We start from the raw sequence: 19,607 nt of genomic DNA on the forward strand, positions 1-19,607 counted from the left end.
TAATCTTCTAAGTTGAAGCGAGTGACTAATGGCATAAAACAAGAAGCACGAAACTGCGGTTGCCTCGATACACTAAATAGTGACTGCTTGACAACAGCAACCCCAACTATCATTTATCCGTCCCTACAAGATAGGTGGTCTTATGCAGACACCAACATTTTTGACCAAGTAACCCCCCTAGCCTCTTCAATTCTCTAGGCAATTGGAAAACAGGGATTCAGGGTATTCACGCGATGCTGGTGCAAGTATCCACAATGCGGAGCTTGGATGGCCCTTCAGACAATCAATCAGCGTTTTGCCAAGTTCCTGCATATCACCAAGACAGGTGACAAACCTCGGACAAACTTTGTGGAGCTCTGAGTGCTAAGGCTTATGGATGGTGTCCAAACAGCCTTGAAGCTCTGATTGGCGCCGTTCTTGCGTTCGACACGGCGAGCCGTCAGAACATCCACCTTGAGGACGTCTGGGCATTCATCCTCGCTCTCTGCGAGGCCACAAAACCGTCAATCTAGATTTAAAGTCCCTGTTAGTGTGACCACCATCTAAGGCAGAGGTTGCAAACGTGACATACCGTCGTAGAACTCATCGTCGTCATCATAATCGGCAAGTTGTTCGAAATTGACTTTGTAGCGAAGCATGGCCCCAATACCACCAAAGCCCTTGACGAACTGGTTTCCCTCGCTGGATTTGTCGGACACGAATTCCAATGTAGCTCCGAAATCCTTGTACTTGTCAGCAAGCCACTCAAGGAACGGAGTCTGCTCGACGATCTCCATTTCTTGACCGGTCTCCTTGTCCATGAAAAGCTCTCGGTTTGCCTCCTGAGCCTTGGTCGTGTGAAGGATGACCTCCTCGCCACTAGCGGATTTCAGAACCCAGCGGGTAATGTCCAAGTTCTCGTAGACAATCAGAGTTTCCGCTGCTCCCAATTCCATTGCTTTGAGTGTGTCATCGATGCCGTAGCAGACCTTGCCGCTATCCTGACTGATTTCCTCAAAATACTTTCCGATCAACTTCTTTTCCTGGATGAATTTGACATTTCCCAGAGTTTCAGAGGCAAGTTCAATGGCCTGGTTGAAGCCGTTCTCGCCGCCATATGAAACATCGACAACCTTGATGACCTTCGACTGGAGGCGACTATCGAACATGTCCGACTGGTTGAGATCGTTTTTGAAGTCTGCGGATCCAGCAAGGATCAACCCAGCAACATTGACCTTGTCATTTGTGATGAAATTTTGAACTGCCAATTCAGCAACCTTGCGAACATAGTTGTGGCGTTTTTCCTCTCGAAGACGCGCGAAACGTAGCGCAGATTGACCACCACGACCATGCTTTTTGGGAAGATCGACAGTGAATTTCTGAATGACCTCTCTGGTATTTCCACTGAGCGTCCCGAAGAGTGCACCATTTCCGTCCATGACTATAAAACCAAACTTCTGATCAGATTCGAGCAGCTCGCTGAGAGCTTCGGTATGAAATTTGTTGTCGCAAAGATAAAGAGACGTGTTGATCGGTTTGAATGGCTCGAAGTCGATGTTGATCTTCCTTTCCTTGCCTTCCGCTGTGATAATTTCGCCACAATAGATGACGAGGCCATTTGGAGGGACCTTAGAGTACAATTTCAGACGCTGCTGAGTAGACGTAATGGCTGACAGAACTGACAGGCGGTTGACGCGAGACTTGATGTTGGACGCCGTACCCTTTAACACAGTTAGCTCCATGCCAGTTCAAGATGGTGTGGGCAGGAGGGATGAACATACAAACTCTTCAGCCAACATCTTTGCAGCTCGGGAAATCTGGTCCTTTGGGGCTGGAGAGACACAGTCAGTAGCCGCAAATCAACTGGTTAGTTTGAAAGAGGAGCACTCACGGATAATGAGAGAAATCATGGATGTCCCATTTCCCCTCGCGGCCTCGAGCCGTTTGATCAGCTTCTTCACCTTCCATATCTCAATGTTCTTCTCCGCGTCGTTGGCCTGAGTCGAGCTCATGTTGGGCAACAACGACGTGTGACTGGGTTGACAAAAGCCCTGCTCGTTAAGGTAAAAGACTACTCCGTCAGTCCTGTAATTTATCCAGTCCAAGGATAAACAGGACAGATGACGCTGAGCAGGATCCTATCTTCACTCCAGTCGGCGGGGTTGTTCAGTAATTTTCGTCAAGGCACGCCAGTAGTACTGTGGGGGTTAAAAAACACGGTAGGGAAGGCAACAGGCGCTGATGTAATCAGAGCCGTGGAGTCTGATTAGCCCGTGACTCCGTGTGGCTAATAAGACTGTGCCACGGTAGCACAACTGAGTCACCCTTCCTTCCTATCCCTGGCCTGGTGTGTGCTTTCAGGTCAAGTACCTAGGTACCTAGCCATCACTCTGCTGCTCTCTTGCCCTTCTTTGCCTGTTCAACCATTCACATGTGTTCCTCAAAGGCAGAGCTGATAGATTGCATCATATAAAAGAACACCATATTGCAAGTTCATATTACATCAGACACAGTATGCTTTACCTTTACTGTCTTCTGAAAGCCCTTCATATTTTCTCTATTGACCTCTTGTTCACATGTATGGTATAGAAGTATCTGAGCAACTTAGAGTATTTCATGTTTCTGTTGCTCTGAGATTTGAGACCAGTGATCTGCTGGAAGATATTCTCTACCAGTTATTATTGGGTTACATCATGTGACTGATTCTTATCGGTGACCCCACTATGAGGGATTAGTCGTGAGCCAGGGCTACGGTACTAATAATGATATGACGATATGACCTGCATTATCTGGTCTTGTGGGTATATGCAGATGCTGCTACGAACACATACTCCGTATGATCCAACCTCAATTGCACCCAGTCTGGTAACTACGGTCTTTCAGAGATTCCAATTGACTTTCGTACACTGCCATACATACTTCGTGTCTATCTTACCTCTCTCCTCCCACTTTGGATAAGCTGAATTCAACTTCTTTTTCTGGAACTTCATAGATCATTCTAGATCAGAAGTTCAGGCCAAACCAATTCCACTTACAAACAGTATTGTTGCCATTTTGTGGCAACCTCCGCCTTGTCCCGTGTCTGCTTTGATTTTTGTCGTTTGTCGCTCTCCTTTGTCGACCTTGCTCCTTCCAATGTCACGTAGGGAAAGAAGAGAAACCCCTGGTCCCGGTGAGGAACGATATGGCCGTTCACTCAGCCAGGGATCAATCGGCTCATATATGGCCTCGTGGATCCCCAATCGCTTCTCTCCGTCTGCGTCTGCCAATACTCTTGACGACGAGACCCTGGATAATGGCTCCGAGTCGAACTCTGATACTCTTCAAAGGTGAACCTCCATTGGGCTGCACGTCGGTTCGAAGTTTCGACCTGGACGCTTACGCCTTGTCCAAACATCTAGGACGTCTTCAATCTCCATGCGTTTTCGGAATGCAGGCGGAGTAAACAGCATCGACAATTTTGCGCGCTCGTGGCAGAGAGCAGCCCGTTTTCCCGAAGTTGTACCGCGCCGATCCTCCTTCACATTTGCCAAACCCGATGCCTCCCAGGCTGCTGGTCTTGGCAGTGCTGATAAGGACCTAGAATCCAAGGAAAGACAGCCACTTCTACCAGGGCACCTTGGCTCAGCAGGGACACCGTCAGATGGTGTCATTGAAGATGACAGGCATGAAATTTCATGGGAAGAGGCGGGGCCCTCCAGGAGAGACTTCCCGGGAACTGGATTGCTTGGTACATACGAGGCGTCGTCCTTAAGTAGGAGCTTCGGAACGTCTTATGGCACAATTTCATCTCGAGTAAGTGACGCGACTCGGCAACGTGCAATTCAATTCCACAACGAGCAGCTGCAGTCCATAGATAGAGATCAGGATACAGATCGGGAACCGTTACTCATCAGACAAGTACAACGTGAAGACGGGACGAAGGAAAACGTCATTGTCGGGCAGTCTACTGTCCCGCAGACTATCTTCAATTCAGTCAATGTGTTGATTGGCGTTGGTTTGCTTAGTCTGCCCCTGGGCATTAAGCATGCTGGGTGGCTTATCGGGCTGTTATTTCTAAGCTTTGCAGCAGCATCTACGGCCTATACCGCCAGAATCCTCGCAAAGTGCTTGGATGTTGACTATAGCCTGGTAACATATGCGGACTTGGCATATATCAGCTTTGGACGTCAGGCTCGTATCATTACAAGCCTTCTTTTCTGTTTGGAGCTTATAGGAGCATGTGTCGCGCTTGTGGTACTGTTCGCCGACAGTCTTGATGTGTTGATACCTGGACTTAGCGTTGTCCAGTGGAAGATCATCTGTGGGATCATTTTGATCCCGCTGAATTTCATCCCCCTGAGATTTTTGAGTGTCACCAGTATCCTTGGTATACTGTCGTGCACTTCGAGTAGGTTTGAGTGCTCTCTTACATCTCTGCCAACTGTACTAATTCGCCGAAGTTGTGATAATAGTAGTCATTGACGGCTTTATTAAACCAAATTCACCTGGCTCGCTGCATCAGCCCGCGAGGACTTCGATCTTTCCAGATAATTGGGCCACTGTTCCACTCAGCTTCGGGCTCATCATGTGTAAGTCAATTCTGAAAAAAACAAAAGGGTGATGGGGTATCTGACTCCTGCATAGCTCCCTGGGGCGGCCACGGTGTTTTCCCAAACATCTACAGAGACATGAGACATCCTTTCAAGTATGGGAGGAGTCTGTTGGCAACATATATATTTACTGTAAGACGATCTACTTGTTCCTGGGAAATCTTCATTCCCTAACTTCACCTTTCCAATTTAGTATTCACTCGATTGTGCCATGGCCGTCATTGGCTGGTTGATGTTTGGAGATGCCGTTCGTGACGAGATCACCGCCAACATTTTGCTGACTGCCGGCTATCCCCGTGGTTTCTCGATCTGCATTATTATATTTATCGCGATTATTCCGATTACAAAAGTACCGTTGAAGTATGTATCACCAGCTTTGTCAGAAAACTGGATACCGGGTAAAACGCTAACAGCACCTTCAGCTGCCGACCACTCATAGCTACTGTTGAAATCCTCTCTGGTCTCAACTCGCAAAACAACTCCCTTTCCCTCCATGCCAGTGGGCCCACGAAAACGGCAATCCGCGTGGCGAAGTTTGCCGTTCGCATTTTCGTCGTGGTTGTAATCGTCTTCATCTCGATCGTGTTTCCGTCTTTCGACCGCATTATGGCATTGATGGGATCCTGCTTGTGCTTCACGATATGCATCATATTGCCGCTGGCATTCTATCTGAAGATTTTTGGAAAGGAGATCCCTGTTGGAGAGAGAATTGTAGACTGGGTGCTCCTGGTTATGTCATCAATAATGGCGGTCATTGGAACAGTATGGGCATTCTTACCAAAAGAAAGCAATTCTGCAAATTAACTGTATTATATCTTTGTTATCAATATGAGAGATCATCGGTTTGTACCCATCGTTGGCATAGTGTCGTCGATGGTAATGGCAAAGTTGTTCCTTGACTTTCCAGGGTTCAACATTTCTTTTCTAAACCTTTTATGTCCATGGCTTGAACTGCAGTCATACTCCCACAATTGATATACAAGTTTCGCTGTCACTTTGTCCTTAATTAGACTGAATCCCAAAGATGTCATGATGTCTTGCAGCCTTTGTTGGGTGAGATACCGCGAATTGGTGATGCACGCGGCAGGTAACACAAGAAACAAGCACGGAGCAAACTCGGGTAGGGGGCAGTCAGGAGGTAAGACTTTTGTTAAAAAGGCAGTGCAACGTTTCAGCATATTCCCCCTCCCGGCAGCGGTAGGAACATAATTCAGTACCAAAGAAAGACTGATCAGATGAAAGCGCTCGTCATCGCTTGTGGGGAGAGGCCTCTCCATGAAATCCTGCTGCAAAATCCCGGGTTCTTGAGAGTGAAGGTCGATTCTTGTGACGTCGAGAGAACGATCTTTGGAACAGGCATTCTTGGTGCTGAGAGCTCCAACTTCGAGAACCCTGAGCTTACAGGACGATCCTCTCAATTGTGTCAAAATGGGATGGATCCAGTCAATGAGAACAGTGCTCGAATCTCCTCCTCGCTCTACTGACTGCCCCGTCTTGCTGGCGAGCTGGTAGCTCTCCAACCCGCCATTGGCTTCGATCTGAGCATCAATGCTCTTGACTAAGTCAGAATTTCCAGCAGCCAAAGCCCTTTCGCGCTCTTTCAGAAGTTGATGATGAGTGCGGATTAGATTCCGCGTTGCTTTTGAGGACAATGATGGGGGAGGCTTCGCATTCTTCTTGATCAGTGGCGGACGAGTATTGGAGAGCAGTGTAGGACGCTTAAAGCGCTGCTTCTTTGCGGTCATGTTAGATAGACCATCCCAGTAAAATCTATTGCAAGGATGCAAGTAACTTCTCTACAATGTAGAGTATTTACAGAGTCGATTTCGATGTTTGTCAAAGCATTATCGGACATTATCTGCTATCGGACCGATGCGGCAGAACCCTAAAGTTTTTTTGTCTCCCGGGCGGTGAGGGTTCTCCAACCCCTCAGACGGAGAACTACTCCATATGCAAGTCAGGTGACCCACACAGCACAATGAGGGTTTTCGCTTAGCGAGTGCACTTCAACAATTCGGGTTCTCGACACTGTGAGTCCGCGACAACCATCTCGACAACGCCTACGACAGCCATGGCACCAAAGGGGGAAAACAAGAAAGGTAATGAACTACCCAGGATTTGTTCTACTGCTTTTTTGTGCACCAGAAATTATCAAGACATCGTTTCCGGAGCCGTTCGCAACGCAGGAAATGGCGTGGCAGTCGAAGACCGCCGCATATCAATATATGCACTTGATAAAAAGCCTATACACCTTCCATTGGCGTGACCTGCAGAGTGAACATAAAAATTATGATAATTTATGGCTCTCGATGTCATTTCTTCGGCGATTTCTTTCGGCGGTACAGTAGCTGACATCTATTGCTCCAAACAGGTACCAAGGTCAAGCCCAGCGACAAGGCTGGTGCTGCGGCTAAGGCGGTCATCAAGGGAGTCGGCGTACGTTCAATCAATGCTCTACGGCCCTCGTTGTACCTGAATGCAATGCTGAGATTTCATCTTCTAGATCCACTCTAAGAAGTCGCGCAAGATTCGCACTTCGACGACGTTCCACCGCCCCAAGACCCTTCAGCTCTCCCGGTCGCCGAAGTACCCTCGCAAGTCCATTCCTCATGAGCCTCGCCTCGACGCCCACAAGGTCATTATCCACCCTCTGAACACCGAGAGTGCCATGAAGAAGATCGAGGAGAACAACACCCTTGTCTTCATTGTGGACGTGAAGGCAAACAAGCGGCAGATTAAGGCGGCACTGAAGAAGTTGTACGATGTGGACACCGTCAAGGTCAACACGCTCATCAGGTACGGAAGGATCCTTCCAAATGCGGCCGTCAAAGTGTTTCTGTATTTATAACTGACTTTTGAGCAGACCCGATGGTACGAAGAAGGCTTTCTGCCGGTTAACTCCTGATGTGGATGCTCTGGATATTGCGGCCACCAAGTTGGCTATCGTCTAAAGAAAAAAGAAATTCCCTTGGGTCTGGATGGTTCATTAGGTGGTTCATTTAAAATCTCAGTCACACGGCTAGAAGCCAAAACTACAACGAAGTTTAAATGATTCTTCTAAGAAAATTTGTTCCAGACGTATTCAGTTATGGGGCACTATTCTAGGTCATGTTTGATAATACAGTAAAAAAGTAAATAGAATTACATGTTCCCCAGGTGCTCCGTCCTCCGCATCACCTTATCGAATCCCATGCCAATGCCAATTCCCCTATAGTAACATTTTTGATTCCCGATGACGAAAGGAAATTATGGAAGGACGCCTCGTTTCATCTCCTTCATATCCGTCGATAAGGAGACCTTAAGAAATCCCATCCATTGGTGGAAAGAGATTTATTGTCCACGAAGAGTATCCAGATGTTTCAAGACGCCCAGGTATGCATCCATCCATCGATCCACGCAATTCTGGGCGCACGTCTCTTCCGCACGGTCAAGCCGACTGGATGTGATTCTGCCAGTAATACATTTCTTCCAGCAGACATCGGAAAGGTGGTGAACGGCTAGACGATGTGCAAGAAAACAGAGAAGTCAGCGAGGGATCTCCGCACAAGAAATGGTCTTCCGAGGCATGGGACGACTGATTTAGGTTGCTGGGGTGAAACAAGAGCCTTCTCCGAGCCAAACGGACAAAAAACAGACGGGTAGTGGGCATTAATCGAAAAGATTGGTTAATTCTCATCGTACCTTGCTGGATATTTGACTTCTGCGCTTCATTTGTCAAAAACTGGTTCAATTCTTTCCGATCCGAAGCGCTAAGCTTGGAGATGTCGATCTGAGGCTGGCCATCCATATTGACGTGAAAATGAAAAAAGAAATCGGACTATTCGGGGAAGAAGCTTTTGAGGGATTCTTTTTTTGACTCAATTCGTAGTCGCAATGGATACAAGAGATCTTGAAGCAGTACGCTGACGTCCTGGCTTGCAATCTAACCGGCGGTCAAATTAAGGGCGGTGTCAAGCGGCAGAAAATCAATCATTGCCCTGTTAGTCAAGAGTGTCGCCGCAGCTGCAGAAGAAACCGCTTTTGGATTGAGATAGAACAACGACATATCAACTATTTTCTTCCTGTTCCTAACAAGTATCGGACAGATAAGTTTGTTTTAATCTTTCACCTCTACCAAGTTCGACTTTTCACTTTCTTCCGAAATATAAATCTACAAAATGCCTCCAATTCGGACGTCGCGTAATCGCAAACCCCCACCAGCCGGGTTCGATGATATTGAAGATACCTTGTTAGAGTTCAGCAACAAGATGAAAGATGCAGAAAATGCCTCTCATGAGGGGAAGAAAAAGCACGAGGTCTTATGGCCCATCTTTCAGATAAGTCATCAACGTAAGTTGCGTTCGTCAACACCCGTCCCCTTCCCTTTGTTGTTGTTTACTACACAACACAGACAGGCTTCTTGTTGTTCTGACAGAATAAGCTCACTAACATTTGTGGACTCTCCAGGCTCGAGATACATATACGACCTGTATTATGTCAAAAAAGCTATATCGAAAGAACTGTACGACTGGCTATTGAAGAACAACTACGCTGATGCGAACTTGATCGCAAAGTGGAAGAAGCAGGGCTACGAGAAGGTACTAACACCACATGTTCCATTCTATTATTTTTTTTCAGCATTCCATTGGTACTCACCTTTTCCTTGCTGGACACTGGGTTAACAACTATTCCAGCTCTGTTGCCTTCGCTGCATCCAAACCAAGGAGACCAACTTCAACGCGACTTGTATTTGCCGAGTACCGAAAGCACAGCTCAAGGAGGACCAGGCGATTCAATGCGTAAACTGTGGATGCAGGGGTTGCGCCAGCAGTGACTAGAAATTGCCCACTTCATTGTTTTTTTGAATCCAAGCAACTGTTCCTTCCGGACAGTCGCCCCTTGCGAGTCTGGAATATTTCGGAGATGTGGTTTACGGCATTGTTACGCATTATTACGTTTTTTTTTTTGTATTATTTGTGTTGGCTTGGGAAATTGTCGGTCATAGTAGGGGGCAAAATTCTCTTTTCAGTGTGTGATTTTGAGGGCGTCTGGCGCAGGAAGACAAGTGTGGGCTTGTCTGGGGCTGTCATATTACCCAAATTATTTATTATTATGGCCACATGGTGAGATGATACCCTTCTTAACATTCATGAAAAATGGCCATTCTATTACAATTCTTTCAAGCGTGAGGGCATCAACGGATTTAAAAAAAAAGTTGGAGATAAGAAATTGTTCAATTCCTTTGATTGTGATCAATCAGTATCATTTGTGGTAAATATCAAGCAGTAAAGTCAAAATTCATAGACATTGCATTGGTCATGTACATCTTAATAAGGTTCATCAGATCGTGACAAGTTGAACGTCCCACACTCATGACAAAAAGCGATCAACCCTCAAAACAGAACTGTCAATCCTGAAACCAGTGTCCATCCTCGACTCCAAACATTTATTACTCCAACACGAATCATGAAGCCATAGGAGGCAAACATATCAAAGAGCATCAAGAATCACTTTCCCAAATCGTGTTAGTGAAGCACCCTATTTTTGTCTTGTAGATCAAAAAGGAGGCGACAGCAAAAGAAGGATCAAGACTGATGCTTCAGACATTGACTCCCTTCTCTGCAACGCTTCCAATAAGTTGTCCTCTACTTTTTCATAAAAAGAACCCGATTTGAAAACAAAAAAAAAAGGTGCACTTCAGAAGAAAGAAGTGTTATTGAGGGGAGTAAGGTTGGATCTGAGTCCATGTCCTTTGGAGCTAGACTCATCCTTGTTCGATCCACCAATTTTCTGGAACCCTTGCAAAAGGTCAACACCGTCCACATCTCCGGGGCTGTCATCGAAGAGACTGAACGAGAAAAAGTCATCGTTTGCAGTATCGACATAACGAGCGGATTCGGGTATCTTAGATGGAGAGTCTGGGAGATCAAGACCCTTAGCTTTGTTCGAAGGTGCAGAAGGACCGATTCGCTTATTGCCACTTGTAGCCGTGATATCTGCTAGGACACAGTCTGATCCCGCAGTCCCGTCTCCTGAACCCCGTTTGGTGGAACGCTTTGTAGGGGATCTGTAGTCTGGGGTGGAGATATGTTCCCCGGTCGCATCGGCAAAGATGTCGAAATGCACATGGAGATTGTCATTTGGCGTCAAGGTCTCGTCCTGAATGTTGAAGGCGGGACTCCAGGGAAGGTCTTCATCAGTCAGCCCAAGGCTCTTGAGCGGAGAATTCACCATATGCTGTATTTTTCTCCGGTGATTACGCAGGTTGGTATTAGGTGAAAGCGATGGCGGCGGCTTCGCAGGCTTCTTGAACTTTACCACCGGGGTGAGTGGAGGAGGCAATAGACTGACGTATTCTCCACGGAAAGGAGAAGAACCAACCCCGAGAGCTTGATCCTTCTTCGACACTGTGGAATGGCTAGGACTGATGTCATGGGAGGAGCTCCGGATACGTGCAATCTCTTCCTCCGCACGCCCACGTTTAATGCGTGGTGGTTCGATATCTAAATCAGAGGTAAGAATATGGCCAGCCTTGTTGGACCTCATCGCCGATGATTCGAGTGAAGAATAGTAGCCACTGTCGTTCATGCCAACAGAGGGGCGCTTCCGTGAGCGTGAAACAGCCGCCGAAGATGTGATCGGACGGGACGGAGTGGGCGGAGTACCTTGGCGCGAGAAGCGTGTCGCAGCGACAGGGGGAGACGAGTGGATGACTTGAGGGGGGGAGGAACGCGGAACCTGAGATTGAGAGGCCGCGCCGCGGACTTCTTCATCGCCACTGTCATCCTGAAGGGCGGGATCCGAAGCAGGTAGGGTCGCATCAGAGGATAAGTCCTGGTGTTGGCTGGTCTGGGAGGTTTGGTTGGATGAGGGCGGCGGCGGAGGGACTCTCCACGTAGTTGTTCCAGGATTTGGAGCAAATGAAGGTGACTCCCCCTGCGTGGTTGCCGGAGGAAGGGGCATACTTGACAACGTAGCACGACGCACAGGTTTATCCTTGAGAAACTGTGCCTCCATGCCGGGTTCGATCGCCCAGTAATTTCCCTTTCCTGGATCATCCTTCGGGCGTTCTTGTTTCACAAATGCCTTGTTCAGACTGAGGTTGTGTCGAATACTATTCTGCCAGCCCGTGTCACCAGAGCGATAGAACGAGAAAGTGTCAGAAATCCATTTGTAAATCTGTGAGAGCGTCAATCTTCGATTCGGGGCGCGCAAGATCGACATTCCAATCAAGGTCGCATAGCTGTAAGGGGGTTTGGTTCCGTCATCTTCAATGGGCGGCATTTCGTGAGGCTCAGGAAGCGAAAAAGTGGAAGGTTCCTCGCGTTTCTGTTTCTTCGCAGGTCGATCTTTCAATGGGGCGGCCTCCATGAGGGTCCTCTTTGGAGGAGGTTTAACACTGCATGTGGGATCGGGGAAGTTAGCAAAATTGTCGTCGTTACTCATTCCCGATTTCGATTGCTGCTCTTGTGGATAAGCCGACGGGACACTGGCACAGGTGGAAGAGGAATCTTGCTGAGGTAATGACGGGGTGTGACGATGATGCTCAGTGGAGGTATGTTTCTTGGTGGGGGAATCGGTTGCGAATAGAGGAGGCGAGGGAGCTGAGATCGATACGAAGCTCAATTTTCCTTGTCCTGGATGAGAGGAACTTGGTCGACGCCGGCCCTTGATGGGTGAGGGTCCATGAGCACTGCTGGATGGTGGATTCAGGACACAATCGGGAGCTGAAGGCACATTCTCGATAGGCTGGAGAGGCAATGGCGACGGTTGGAGACCAGCAGGCTGTTTTGAGGAGTTCCCAGGCCGGTCGGATGACGGAGGGTTATCAGGGTAACTCCGCAAGTCAGGCGGAGGACGCGTCGAAGCCATCTGGACGACAGCTCGACGAGGTATCTGAATCGATCACTGCCGAGATCGTAGGATATGACACGTGAAAGGACGTGAGGGAACTCAATGCCAATTAAGGATAACCAGCGTGAAGGTCGAGAGAGTGGTCACTCAGGATAGACACCAACCGAGGGACGGATAGATAAGGAGTCTTGAAGTGAATAGATAGGCATCCAAATCGAAAAGACAGAGTAGATTCCAAGAACCCAAAACCAAAACAGACTGCCAAACAGACTATCGAGGGTTTGGGACGGGAAGCGGACGAGGAGGGATCTTCTTCGAGGGAGGCGGAGAGGGAAACAGCCTCAGGGTAAGGCAGGGAGGCGCCGCTCTGATCTGGCGACTTTTTAACATCCAAGGGCCCGCAAATCCGGAGATAGGGTAAGACAATGGGCAGGAAATCAAGCGAAAGGTAAGAATAATCCGGCGGATCCAAGATGCCAATATCCGTCAGTAAGGTTGTAACTTTGGATGAGGGAAGTGGGCGCAGGCGTCAACTTGCCAAGGGCGATCTGGAAAGCCTCAACGCTGGGGGGGAATGGGGGGGGATGGATGGTCAGGTATTGTCATAGACGCGTCGAACACGCGTTGATTCGCAGTATGACGCGTGTTTGATGACCGTAATGGGACGATACTTGGCTTGTGGCTCAGAGTGTCTCAAGCGCGGAACGGGGTGGGCCGGTCCAGAGAGTGACGTGGGCGTGGCTCCCTCCATTCCTGCCCTGCGCAGTTAATCCCTAGCTGCCTAGGTAGGCAAGGACCGACGCGGGCGGTCTGCCCCTCTGCCCAATTGTCTCGCTTTAGGCGACGCGTGCCGAAACAATGCCGGCAGAGCCAGCCCTGGAGGACGCATCCGAGTGCCCTGATAGGTTCGTCCCGAGAACCCTCGTCATCGGCCACGGCCCATTGCACCCTCTATGATCTATCCTACCCAACCTACTGGATCAGAGACTTTCTCGAAAGCAAGGATCGTTGATAGCAAAGGAGCTATCATCTAGGGATGCCAGCTTGACTAAATTATACAAAAGGGTATCCAATAATTATAACGATGGAATCCATCCGGTGTCTCTAATCCTTATAATACGAATATCGTATTAAATAAGAGAATACCTAATTAGTTATATACTCCGTACTCCTTAAGCCAAGTCCTCAACTGTATGTCATGGCGTCATCTCCGGAACCACCAATAGAATTGCTCTATTCAAATTTCATTACAACGATTTGGGTGTAAAAGGCGTTACTACATATCGGGTGCCGGGATTTTACAGACTTTCGGTGGGAAATAAATCACCAACGAAAAAAAAATCTGTCTAACGGGGCTATCGTTCTACCCCGAATCCTACTAACGAGGTCTGACTGTAGTAATAGACGTGGCGAAAGCGACGAATTGGAGACACGAGACGCCTTTCTAATTAACAACTGTGCTCCCTAACCTCACACTCATTACAATGTCAGACCCCATGACTGTGAGCGAAGCTCGGATATGAGGCCATTGCCGAGACCTGCCAGATGAGATGACGTAAATACAGTGATTCTATTTAACTATTTCTATTTACCTATTGAACAATGAGAAGTATATACAGCGAGATTATGCCCTTGTCGTTCTTCATGAGATGTCGTGAAACAAGAAAATATCCTTTCCTCTTTCCCACCCTTCCCAAAATGTCAGACGAATGTACAAACGCCAATTGTGCGCCTCCTCCGGAAAAATTCGAATAATATGCCGCTCTATCTCCCGTAACATGAGTTTGTTAAGGAAATAAGTGGGATTCTATGCAATCAATAGAGTTAAAATACCTTCAGCGCCAATGAGACAGGATCGGATCTAAAGCGCCAACATGTCTGGGGGAGAGAAAAATCAAAACAAGCCCGATGGCCGACGGTCAATCCAAAAAGGTGAACAGACTGGTATGGAGAATATTGATGGCGCGGTCGGCATCCCTTTCGTCTATAACACACGAAATATTAATCTCGCTTGCCCCTGTGTAAGGTAAGCATCCATACCGCTCAAACGGAGGAGAAAAGGGATTCTTTTTTTTTTAAAAAAAAAAAAGAACACCCCCGATAGGCCATAAAATGTCGTACATACCTTGCGAAATCATTTCGATATTGATATTGTTCTCGCCAAGGGTGGAAAACATCCGTCCGGCAACACCGACCATATTCTTCATTTGCTTGCCCACGAGACTGAGGATCGCCATCCCCGGGATAATATCGACCGTGCCATATTTCCTCAGATCCTGAATGGCACCACTGAGGTCCTCATCAATGATCTGGTACTCATCTCGGCCCACTCCATTAAGTAGCGGCATTTCCGAATGAAGTGCCATGGAAACATGGACCTCACTGGTGGAGATCAAGTCAATCGAAAGACGCCATCGGTCCAAAACAGAAAAAATTCCTGCAAAGAATCCATGGGATAGAGAACGTTTGTTTGAATGCACGTTGATCACGAGAATTTTGTCTTTAATGGTCACAGCTGTCGGTCTCTTCGGACGTTCCCGCTGCGACAGGAGGCTCGAGCTTCTCGTCCGGAAAAGCTTCGGGTCATGTCCAGGAATCGTTTTCTCAAGCCCTGTTTGCGGCTCGGGAAAGATCACAGTGCCTTTACCCTTTGGGTTCATGACATTTTTTATCCGAATGGGGATTCTCGCCCGAATGACTTGTTCCATTGTGAAGGGATGGATGACCTCGGATCCGTAAAACGTCAACTCAGCAGCCTCCGCCGGCGTAATGGTTGGCAACAGACGAGCGGTAGGGACCTTTCGTGGATCTGCGGTAAATATCCCATCTACCTCCTTCCACACCTGGAGTTCTTCGGCATGGACTCCGACAGCAACAAGGGCGGCGCAGAGATCCGTGTAACCACGACCGATCTTATCCAGCAAGCCCCCTGGCACGGGCCCAAAGTATCCAGTCACCACTGGCACCTTTGTCGTACAAGCTTCGACCTTCGCGCCGAGGACAGCGGCAAGGCGGTCATAGAATTCTTGATCGAGGCCCTGACTCCCCGCTGGAAAGTCAATTACCTCGGCCAAGTCCACGTATTCTGAGTCGACCCCCCGATCTTGAAGAAGTGCTGCCATTAAGCGACAGCTTAGCTTCTCTCCAGTGCTGATCACTTTGTCAACACATCGAGGGCTGATTTCCCCCAGGGTCTGTGCAGCCTCCAAGACCTTGAGAACATGGGAGCATTCCTCATGGATCTCTGTAATCAACCGGTCCCTCAATTCGATAGACTTCAGCTGCTGTTCAGCGACCGCAACATGCTCTTGCCGCACAACATCCACCAAGGTGACATAATTTTGCGATTTGGGGTTTTCGGCATCTCGCGCAGCTCGCAGCAAGCTTTTGAAGGTAGAAGCGTTAGGAGATTCGAATGAGAACCTGGAAGAATAGTTCCGTTATGACTCACCGGTTTGTGGTGCCCTCTGCCTTAGAAGAGCTACTTCTGGCTGAACAGACCACAGCGACTCTGTGTTCGGATAGACATGGTCTAATGCAAAACCGGAACTATCAGCCATCCATTGGAAAACCACATGGCGACGGATTGGAAGTCAATAACCCATGTCATTCATACATTACAATCTGATCAACAATATTGAACGCAAACTTGCCGACACTGGTTCCGCCAAATTTTTGGACAACCCATCCGCCATCGGATCTCATGGTGTCGCCGTTGGTCAGAGGTGGGGCATGCACTGAGACAGGTTTTGGGAGGAAATTCATGCTGCTGGAAAAGAAATTGAAGAAGTCAGAAGAAATGTAGAGCACAAATTGTTTGATTCTTCTCCAGGTGAGGCCGGGAGAGGCCGGCCTGTCTTATGTGCCGCCGGAATACTTGCGAAAGCGGAGTACCTGGCAACGATGACTCCAAAATGTTACTATCTCTTTTTTTTTTCGGCCCCTAGTGCTAGCGCAGGGCCACCAACGATATCGGCGCTGGCTGCGGGCGGAGGACCCGACTTCCTCCTGGGACTAGCCCAGCACAGCCAAACTTTAATACCGATATCTCCTCCGTATGGTGCATTCAGTTGGGCAAGATTAGGTCATTTGCATGACTTCATGCTTTATAATCACGATCATATTCATAGTCTGCATTCTGGTCGATCCCATATGATGTTTGTCCTGAAAGCATCAGATACGGTTAATTTACCCATTTTAATTTTTATCTTCTTCCCTCCACTCTCTCTTTTCCTTTCCTTTCCTTTCTTTTTTTTAAAAAAAAAAGATAAAAAGATAAAAAAGAACCCTCCTCCCGGTGGTTGCAAGGTTGCTCCCGGTGCCCCGCCACGAATGGAATAATTAAATTCTTTCGGCTCTAGCTGCGTAAATTAGATGGTGATCAGAGTAACTGACTGTGGGTTACCATCGAGTACCTACATACAGTACCATCAGGAGTCTAGATTGCCTATGCTAGAGAACCCGTCAATCATTATCAATCACCAGGCAACGAAACTACTGCAGCACTGCAGCTTGCCCTGTTCTTCTTTCCCTCCTTATAATGATAAGAACAATCTTAGCTGAGATCGTTCCAACATCACCAATGACCCTGCCGATGCCGATGGGAGGCTTTCAGCGGTGAGAGTCAACATCTAGATGTCAGCGTTGGGGCCATAAATTCACACTTAACAGTCTGTACGCCTTCACGTGGTTCACGTGAAGGCTATAAGACTCGCTGTCTCGATGCGGTCCAGCTTCGAGTTTGAGGGGGGTTTGGGGGAATTCAGGAGTACTTAGTATATAGTATCGATTTAGTATTGATTGGGATTGGTGATGATATGCTGGTATGCAAAATACATATTAATATTATGGTAAAAAAAATACAAGGTTAAGCCGGGAGTATATATGTATGCACGTATATGCCCTGCAGCTGCATGTCAACTTCGGTAAACTTTCGTTCCCTACCGTTTATCCTCTATCTCCCCCTCTTAGTCATATCGAGGTGAGGACGAGGTGCTCCGTGATTAATAATAGGTACGGTAGGTAAGTACGGAGTACGGAGTACCTGGTTAGTGTTATGAGAGCTGTTTGCACTGCCTCAGGTCCGGATGTCAACTCTGACACCTCTCGTTTGTTCTTTTTTTTTCCTTTAATTCTTTTTCCTCTCCCAGCTCTTTTCCCTATGATTATTGTATTTTCGTTTCTTTAAATTACACTCTTAGGAACAACCCATTCTTCATGGATACCTTGGGCTAATAATAGCCAAGACGACCCCCCCCCCCCCCCCCCCCCCGGATGTCTGTCTGGAGCTAGTGGCTGAGCACCGGCTCCCATTATAGCAGCATACTCAGGGTCAACTGGCGACAACACACAGGCAGAAATTCCGGCATCACCAAACTTCGTCTATGGATATTCACCCGAATATCCATAGACGTGTTATGGATGACGCAAGAAACGAGCCATTATCATGTCCTTTCTGCGAGTTCAACGATCGTGATAGCTCTTTTCTGAGTCAGCATGTTGAAGTCTGTCACCTAGAGGAAGAGATCTCGCCTCCCAACAGGCAGGAAACCAACGAAGTAGCAGTCAGACTGGATGAGGAAAGCTTTCGACGTGTACAACGTCACTTCGCAAATAACCAGGATGGTGACAGGAACTCGTATATCGATTGTCCACATGGCTGTGGAGAATCTGTTCGAACCGCTGAACTGCAAACCCACCTTGATTTGCACATTGCAGAAACGTTGGCACTCGAGGATGTCGGGGGATTTGACGTCCGAACTCCTAGGGTGAACTGTGAAAATATCGACTCCCATGGCTCTTTGGAGACCGAGCAGGGTTTGTCAGTTACCCAGCAATCAGCCTCCTCACACGGCCACGACCCAGTCTTGGAAGTGAAATCATCTGAAGCTGGACGTCAACGTGAGATTCGGGAGACAGCCATTCCTACAGGAGGCAAAATAAGGAGACTGGGGGTAATCAGCAACCCATGTGACTCTGACAATCATTTGTGCTAACCAGTCATGTAGCGTGCGGAGTTGGGCCCTTATGCTCACGAGAAGCAGATGCCGTCTTGGTTGCGGAAACTACTGCAAAATGGGGCTAAAGTGACCCGATTGAATAAAATAGGTCCCAATGGCTCAATCGTGAGGGATGAGATTGTCGAAAACGAGACCTCTCAAGTCATTCCCGTTCTAGTACAGCTTTGTGAACAAGATACCTCTGTTCAGCGTGCCTTTTTCTGCAGTCCAAAAGTCCGTCATATCTTCAAATTACCGAGGGAAGGGGGATTTTGTGGCTATAGGAACATACAAATGCTCATTTCCCACATTCAGGAAGCTCAGAGGCCTGGTCATGAGCATTTTCCTGGCAGAGTGCCCTCTATTCTTGAATTGCAGGACATGATTGAGCAGGCCTGGGACATGGGATACAACAGCACTGGGAAAATCGAGACAGGAGGTATAAAGGGCACGAGGAAATACATTGGCACTCCGGAGGTAAGATCGGATTTGAGCGTTTGTAAACCCCTCGGCTAACTGTCATGCAGGCGCAAGCCCTCTTTCTTAGCCTCGGTATAAAGTAGGTCTTGTGCATCCTTTACTGGGACGCGATCTAACGATTTTGTTTGTAGATGTGAAGCCAGTGCTTTCAGCGGGACTGAGACGATGCGTGCGCATGATGCGTTGCTACAGGCTGTGGCGGCCTACTTTCGGTCAGGCTGCTCGGTAGACGGAGAGGAGAAAGTCTTGAAAACGGATTTGCCCCCAATCTATTTCCAACACCAAGGACACTCCATGACTATCATTGGCTTTGAGGTCGCGAAGAACGGTACCGCCAACTTGCTCGTGTTTGATCCGATGTTCAAGACCTCTCCAGCAATAAGACGGCTGATCGGGCAATCTGTGAAAGCTTCGGATCCTGCCCGACTGATGAAAGCATGGAGGAGAGGAGTCCCTTACTTACAAAAGTACAAAGAGTTCGAATTGTTACGATTATGCGTCTAGACCACCTCTTTACCTCCAGAGGAAGTCTAGAAATGAACATCATGGCTGTAAATGGAGCTTTGTATGATCCATAATGCACCATTGTGTTCCATAATAGGCTAGAGTCCGGGGTAAACCAGCAAGTCCAGCTGAAAAAAATGCTCTGGATTTCTAATTGAAAGTGGTATCTACTCCACTGGACGTGAAGCATATTTGAGGATGTAGCGGCCTAGGAGATCTC

General features: G+C 48.0%; 9 protein-coding genes across 9 annotated transcripts; 4 read left to right on the forward strand and 5 right to left on the reverse strand.

The window, feature by feature from the left end:
- Nucleotides 1–503: 503 nt before the first annotated feature.
- Nucleotides 504–1,991, reverse strand: VTN77DRAFT_903 (uncharacterized protein; the record flags this gene model as incomplete). Its single annotated transcript, XM_069425593.1, has 4 exons — nt 504–508; nt 572–1,700; nt 1,761–1,810; nt 1,871–1,991. 4 exons carry the CDS (start codon nt 1,989–1,991, stop codon nt 504–506), a joined length of 1,305 nt encoding a protein of 434 aa, XP_069280384.1.
- A 1,210-nt stretch (nt 1,992–3,201) lies between these two features.
- VTN77DRAFT_904 (uncharacterized protein) lies at nt 3,202–5,375 on the forward strand (the record flags this gene model as incomplete). Its single annotated transcript, XM_069425604.1, has 6 exons — nt 3,202–3,308; nt 3,381–4,369; nt 4,422–4,550; nt 4,606–4,703; nt 4,765–4,931; nt 4,994–5,375. 6 exons carry the CDS (start codon nt 3,202–3,204, stop codon nt 5,373–5,375), a joined length of 1,872 nt encoding a protein of 623 aa, XP_069280385.1.
- A 32-nt stretch (nt 5,376–5,407) lies between these two features.
- On the reverse strand, nt 5,408–6,316 carry VTN77DRAFT_905 (uncharacterized protein; the record flags this gene model as incomplete). Its single annotated transcript, XM_069425615.1, has 1 exon — nt 5,408–6,316. The coding sequence occupies one exon, from the start codon at nt 6,314–6,316 to the stop codon at nt 5,408–5,410; it is 909 nt and encodes a 302-aa protein (XP_069280386.1).
- A 326-nt stretch (nt 6,317–6,642) lies between these two features.
- Nucleotides 6,643–7,522, forward strand: VTN77DRAFT_906 (60S ribosomal protein uL23; the record flags this gene model as incomplete). Its single annotated transcript, XM_069425626.1, has 4 exons — nt 6,643–6,670; nt 6,943–7,007; nt 7,075–7,367; nt 7,435–7,522. The coding sequence occupies 4 exons, from the start codon at nt 6,643–6,645 to the stop codon at nt 7,520–7,522; spliced, it is 474 nt and encodes a 157-aa protein (XP_069280387.1).
- Nucleotides 7,523–7,901: 379 nt separating this feature from the next.
- Nucleotides 7,902–8,358, reverse strand: VTN77DRAFT_907 (uncharacterized protein; the record flags this gene model as incomplete). Its single annotated transcript, XM_069425637.1, has 2 exons — nt 7,902–8,068; nt 8,253–8,358. 2 exons carry the CDS (start codon nt 8,356–8,358, stop codon nt 7,902–7,904), a joined length of 273 nt encoding a protein of 90 aa, XP_069280388.1.
- A 370-nt stretch (nt 8,359–8,728) lies between these two features.
- On the forward strand, nt 8,729–9,388 carry VTN77DRAFT_908 (uncharacterized protein; the record flags this gene model as incomplete). The annotated part of the gene is made up of 3 exons (XM_069425648.1): nt 8,729–8,900; nt 9,018–9,148; nt 9,245–9,388. The coding sequence occupies 3 exons, from the start codon at nt 8,729–8,731 to the stop codon at nt 9,386–9,388; spliced, it is 447 nt and encodes a 148-aa protein (XP_069280389.1).
- An 859-nt stretch (nt 9,389–10,247) lies between these two features.
- On the reverse strand, nt 10,248–12,422 carry VTN77DRAFT_909 (uncharacterized protein; the record flags this gene model as incomplete). The annotated part of the gene is made up of 1 exon (XM_069425659.1): nt 10,248–12,422. The coding sequence occupies one exon, from the start codon at nt 12,420–12,422 to the stop codon at nt 10,248–10,250; it is 2,175 nt and encodes a 724-aa protein (XP_069280390.1).
- A 1,901-nt stretch (nt 12,423–14,323) lies between these two features.
- VTN77DRAFT_910 (uncharacterized protein) lies at nt 14,324–16,109 on the reverse strand (the record flags this gene model as incomplete). Its single annotated transcript, XM_069425671.1, has 4 exons — nt 14,324–14,421; nt 14,530–15,788; nt 15,856–15,936; nt 16,021–16,109. The coding sequence occupies 4 exons, from the start codon at nt 16,107–16,109 to the stop codon at nt 14,324–14,326; spliced, it is 1,527 nt and encodes a 508-aa protein (XP_069280391.1).
- Nucleotides 16,110–17,788: 1,679 nt separating this feature from the next.
- VTN77DRAFT_911 (uncharacterized protein) lies at nt 17,789–19,387 on the forward strand (the record flags this gene model as incomplete). Its single annotated transcript, XM_069425682.1, has 4 exons — nt 17,789–18,358; nt 18,413–18,880; nt 18,931–18,962; nt 19,015–19,387. The coding sequence occupies 4 exons, from the start codon at nt 17,789–17,791 to the stop codon at nt 19,385–19,387; spliced, it is 1,443 nt and encodes a 480-aa protein (XP_069280392.1).
- Nucleotides 19,388–19,607: the final 220 nt, after the last annotated feature.

The sequence above is a fragment of the Rasamsonia byssochlamydoides genome (assembly GCF_041956645.1).
Source record: "Rasamsonia byssochlamydoides strain NRRL 3658 unplaced genomic scaffold VTN77scaffold_11, whole genome shotgun sequence".
Lineage (NCBI taxonomy): Eukaryota > Fungi > Ascomycota > Eurotiomycetes > Eurotiales > Trichocomaceae > Rasamsonia > Rasamsonia byssochlamydoides.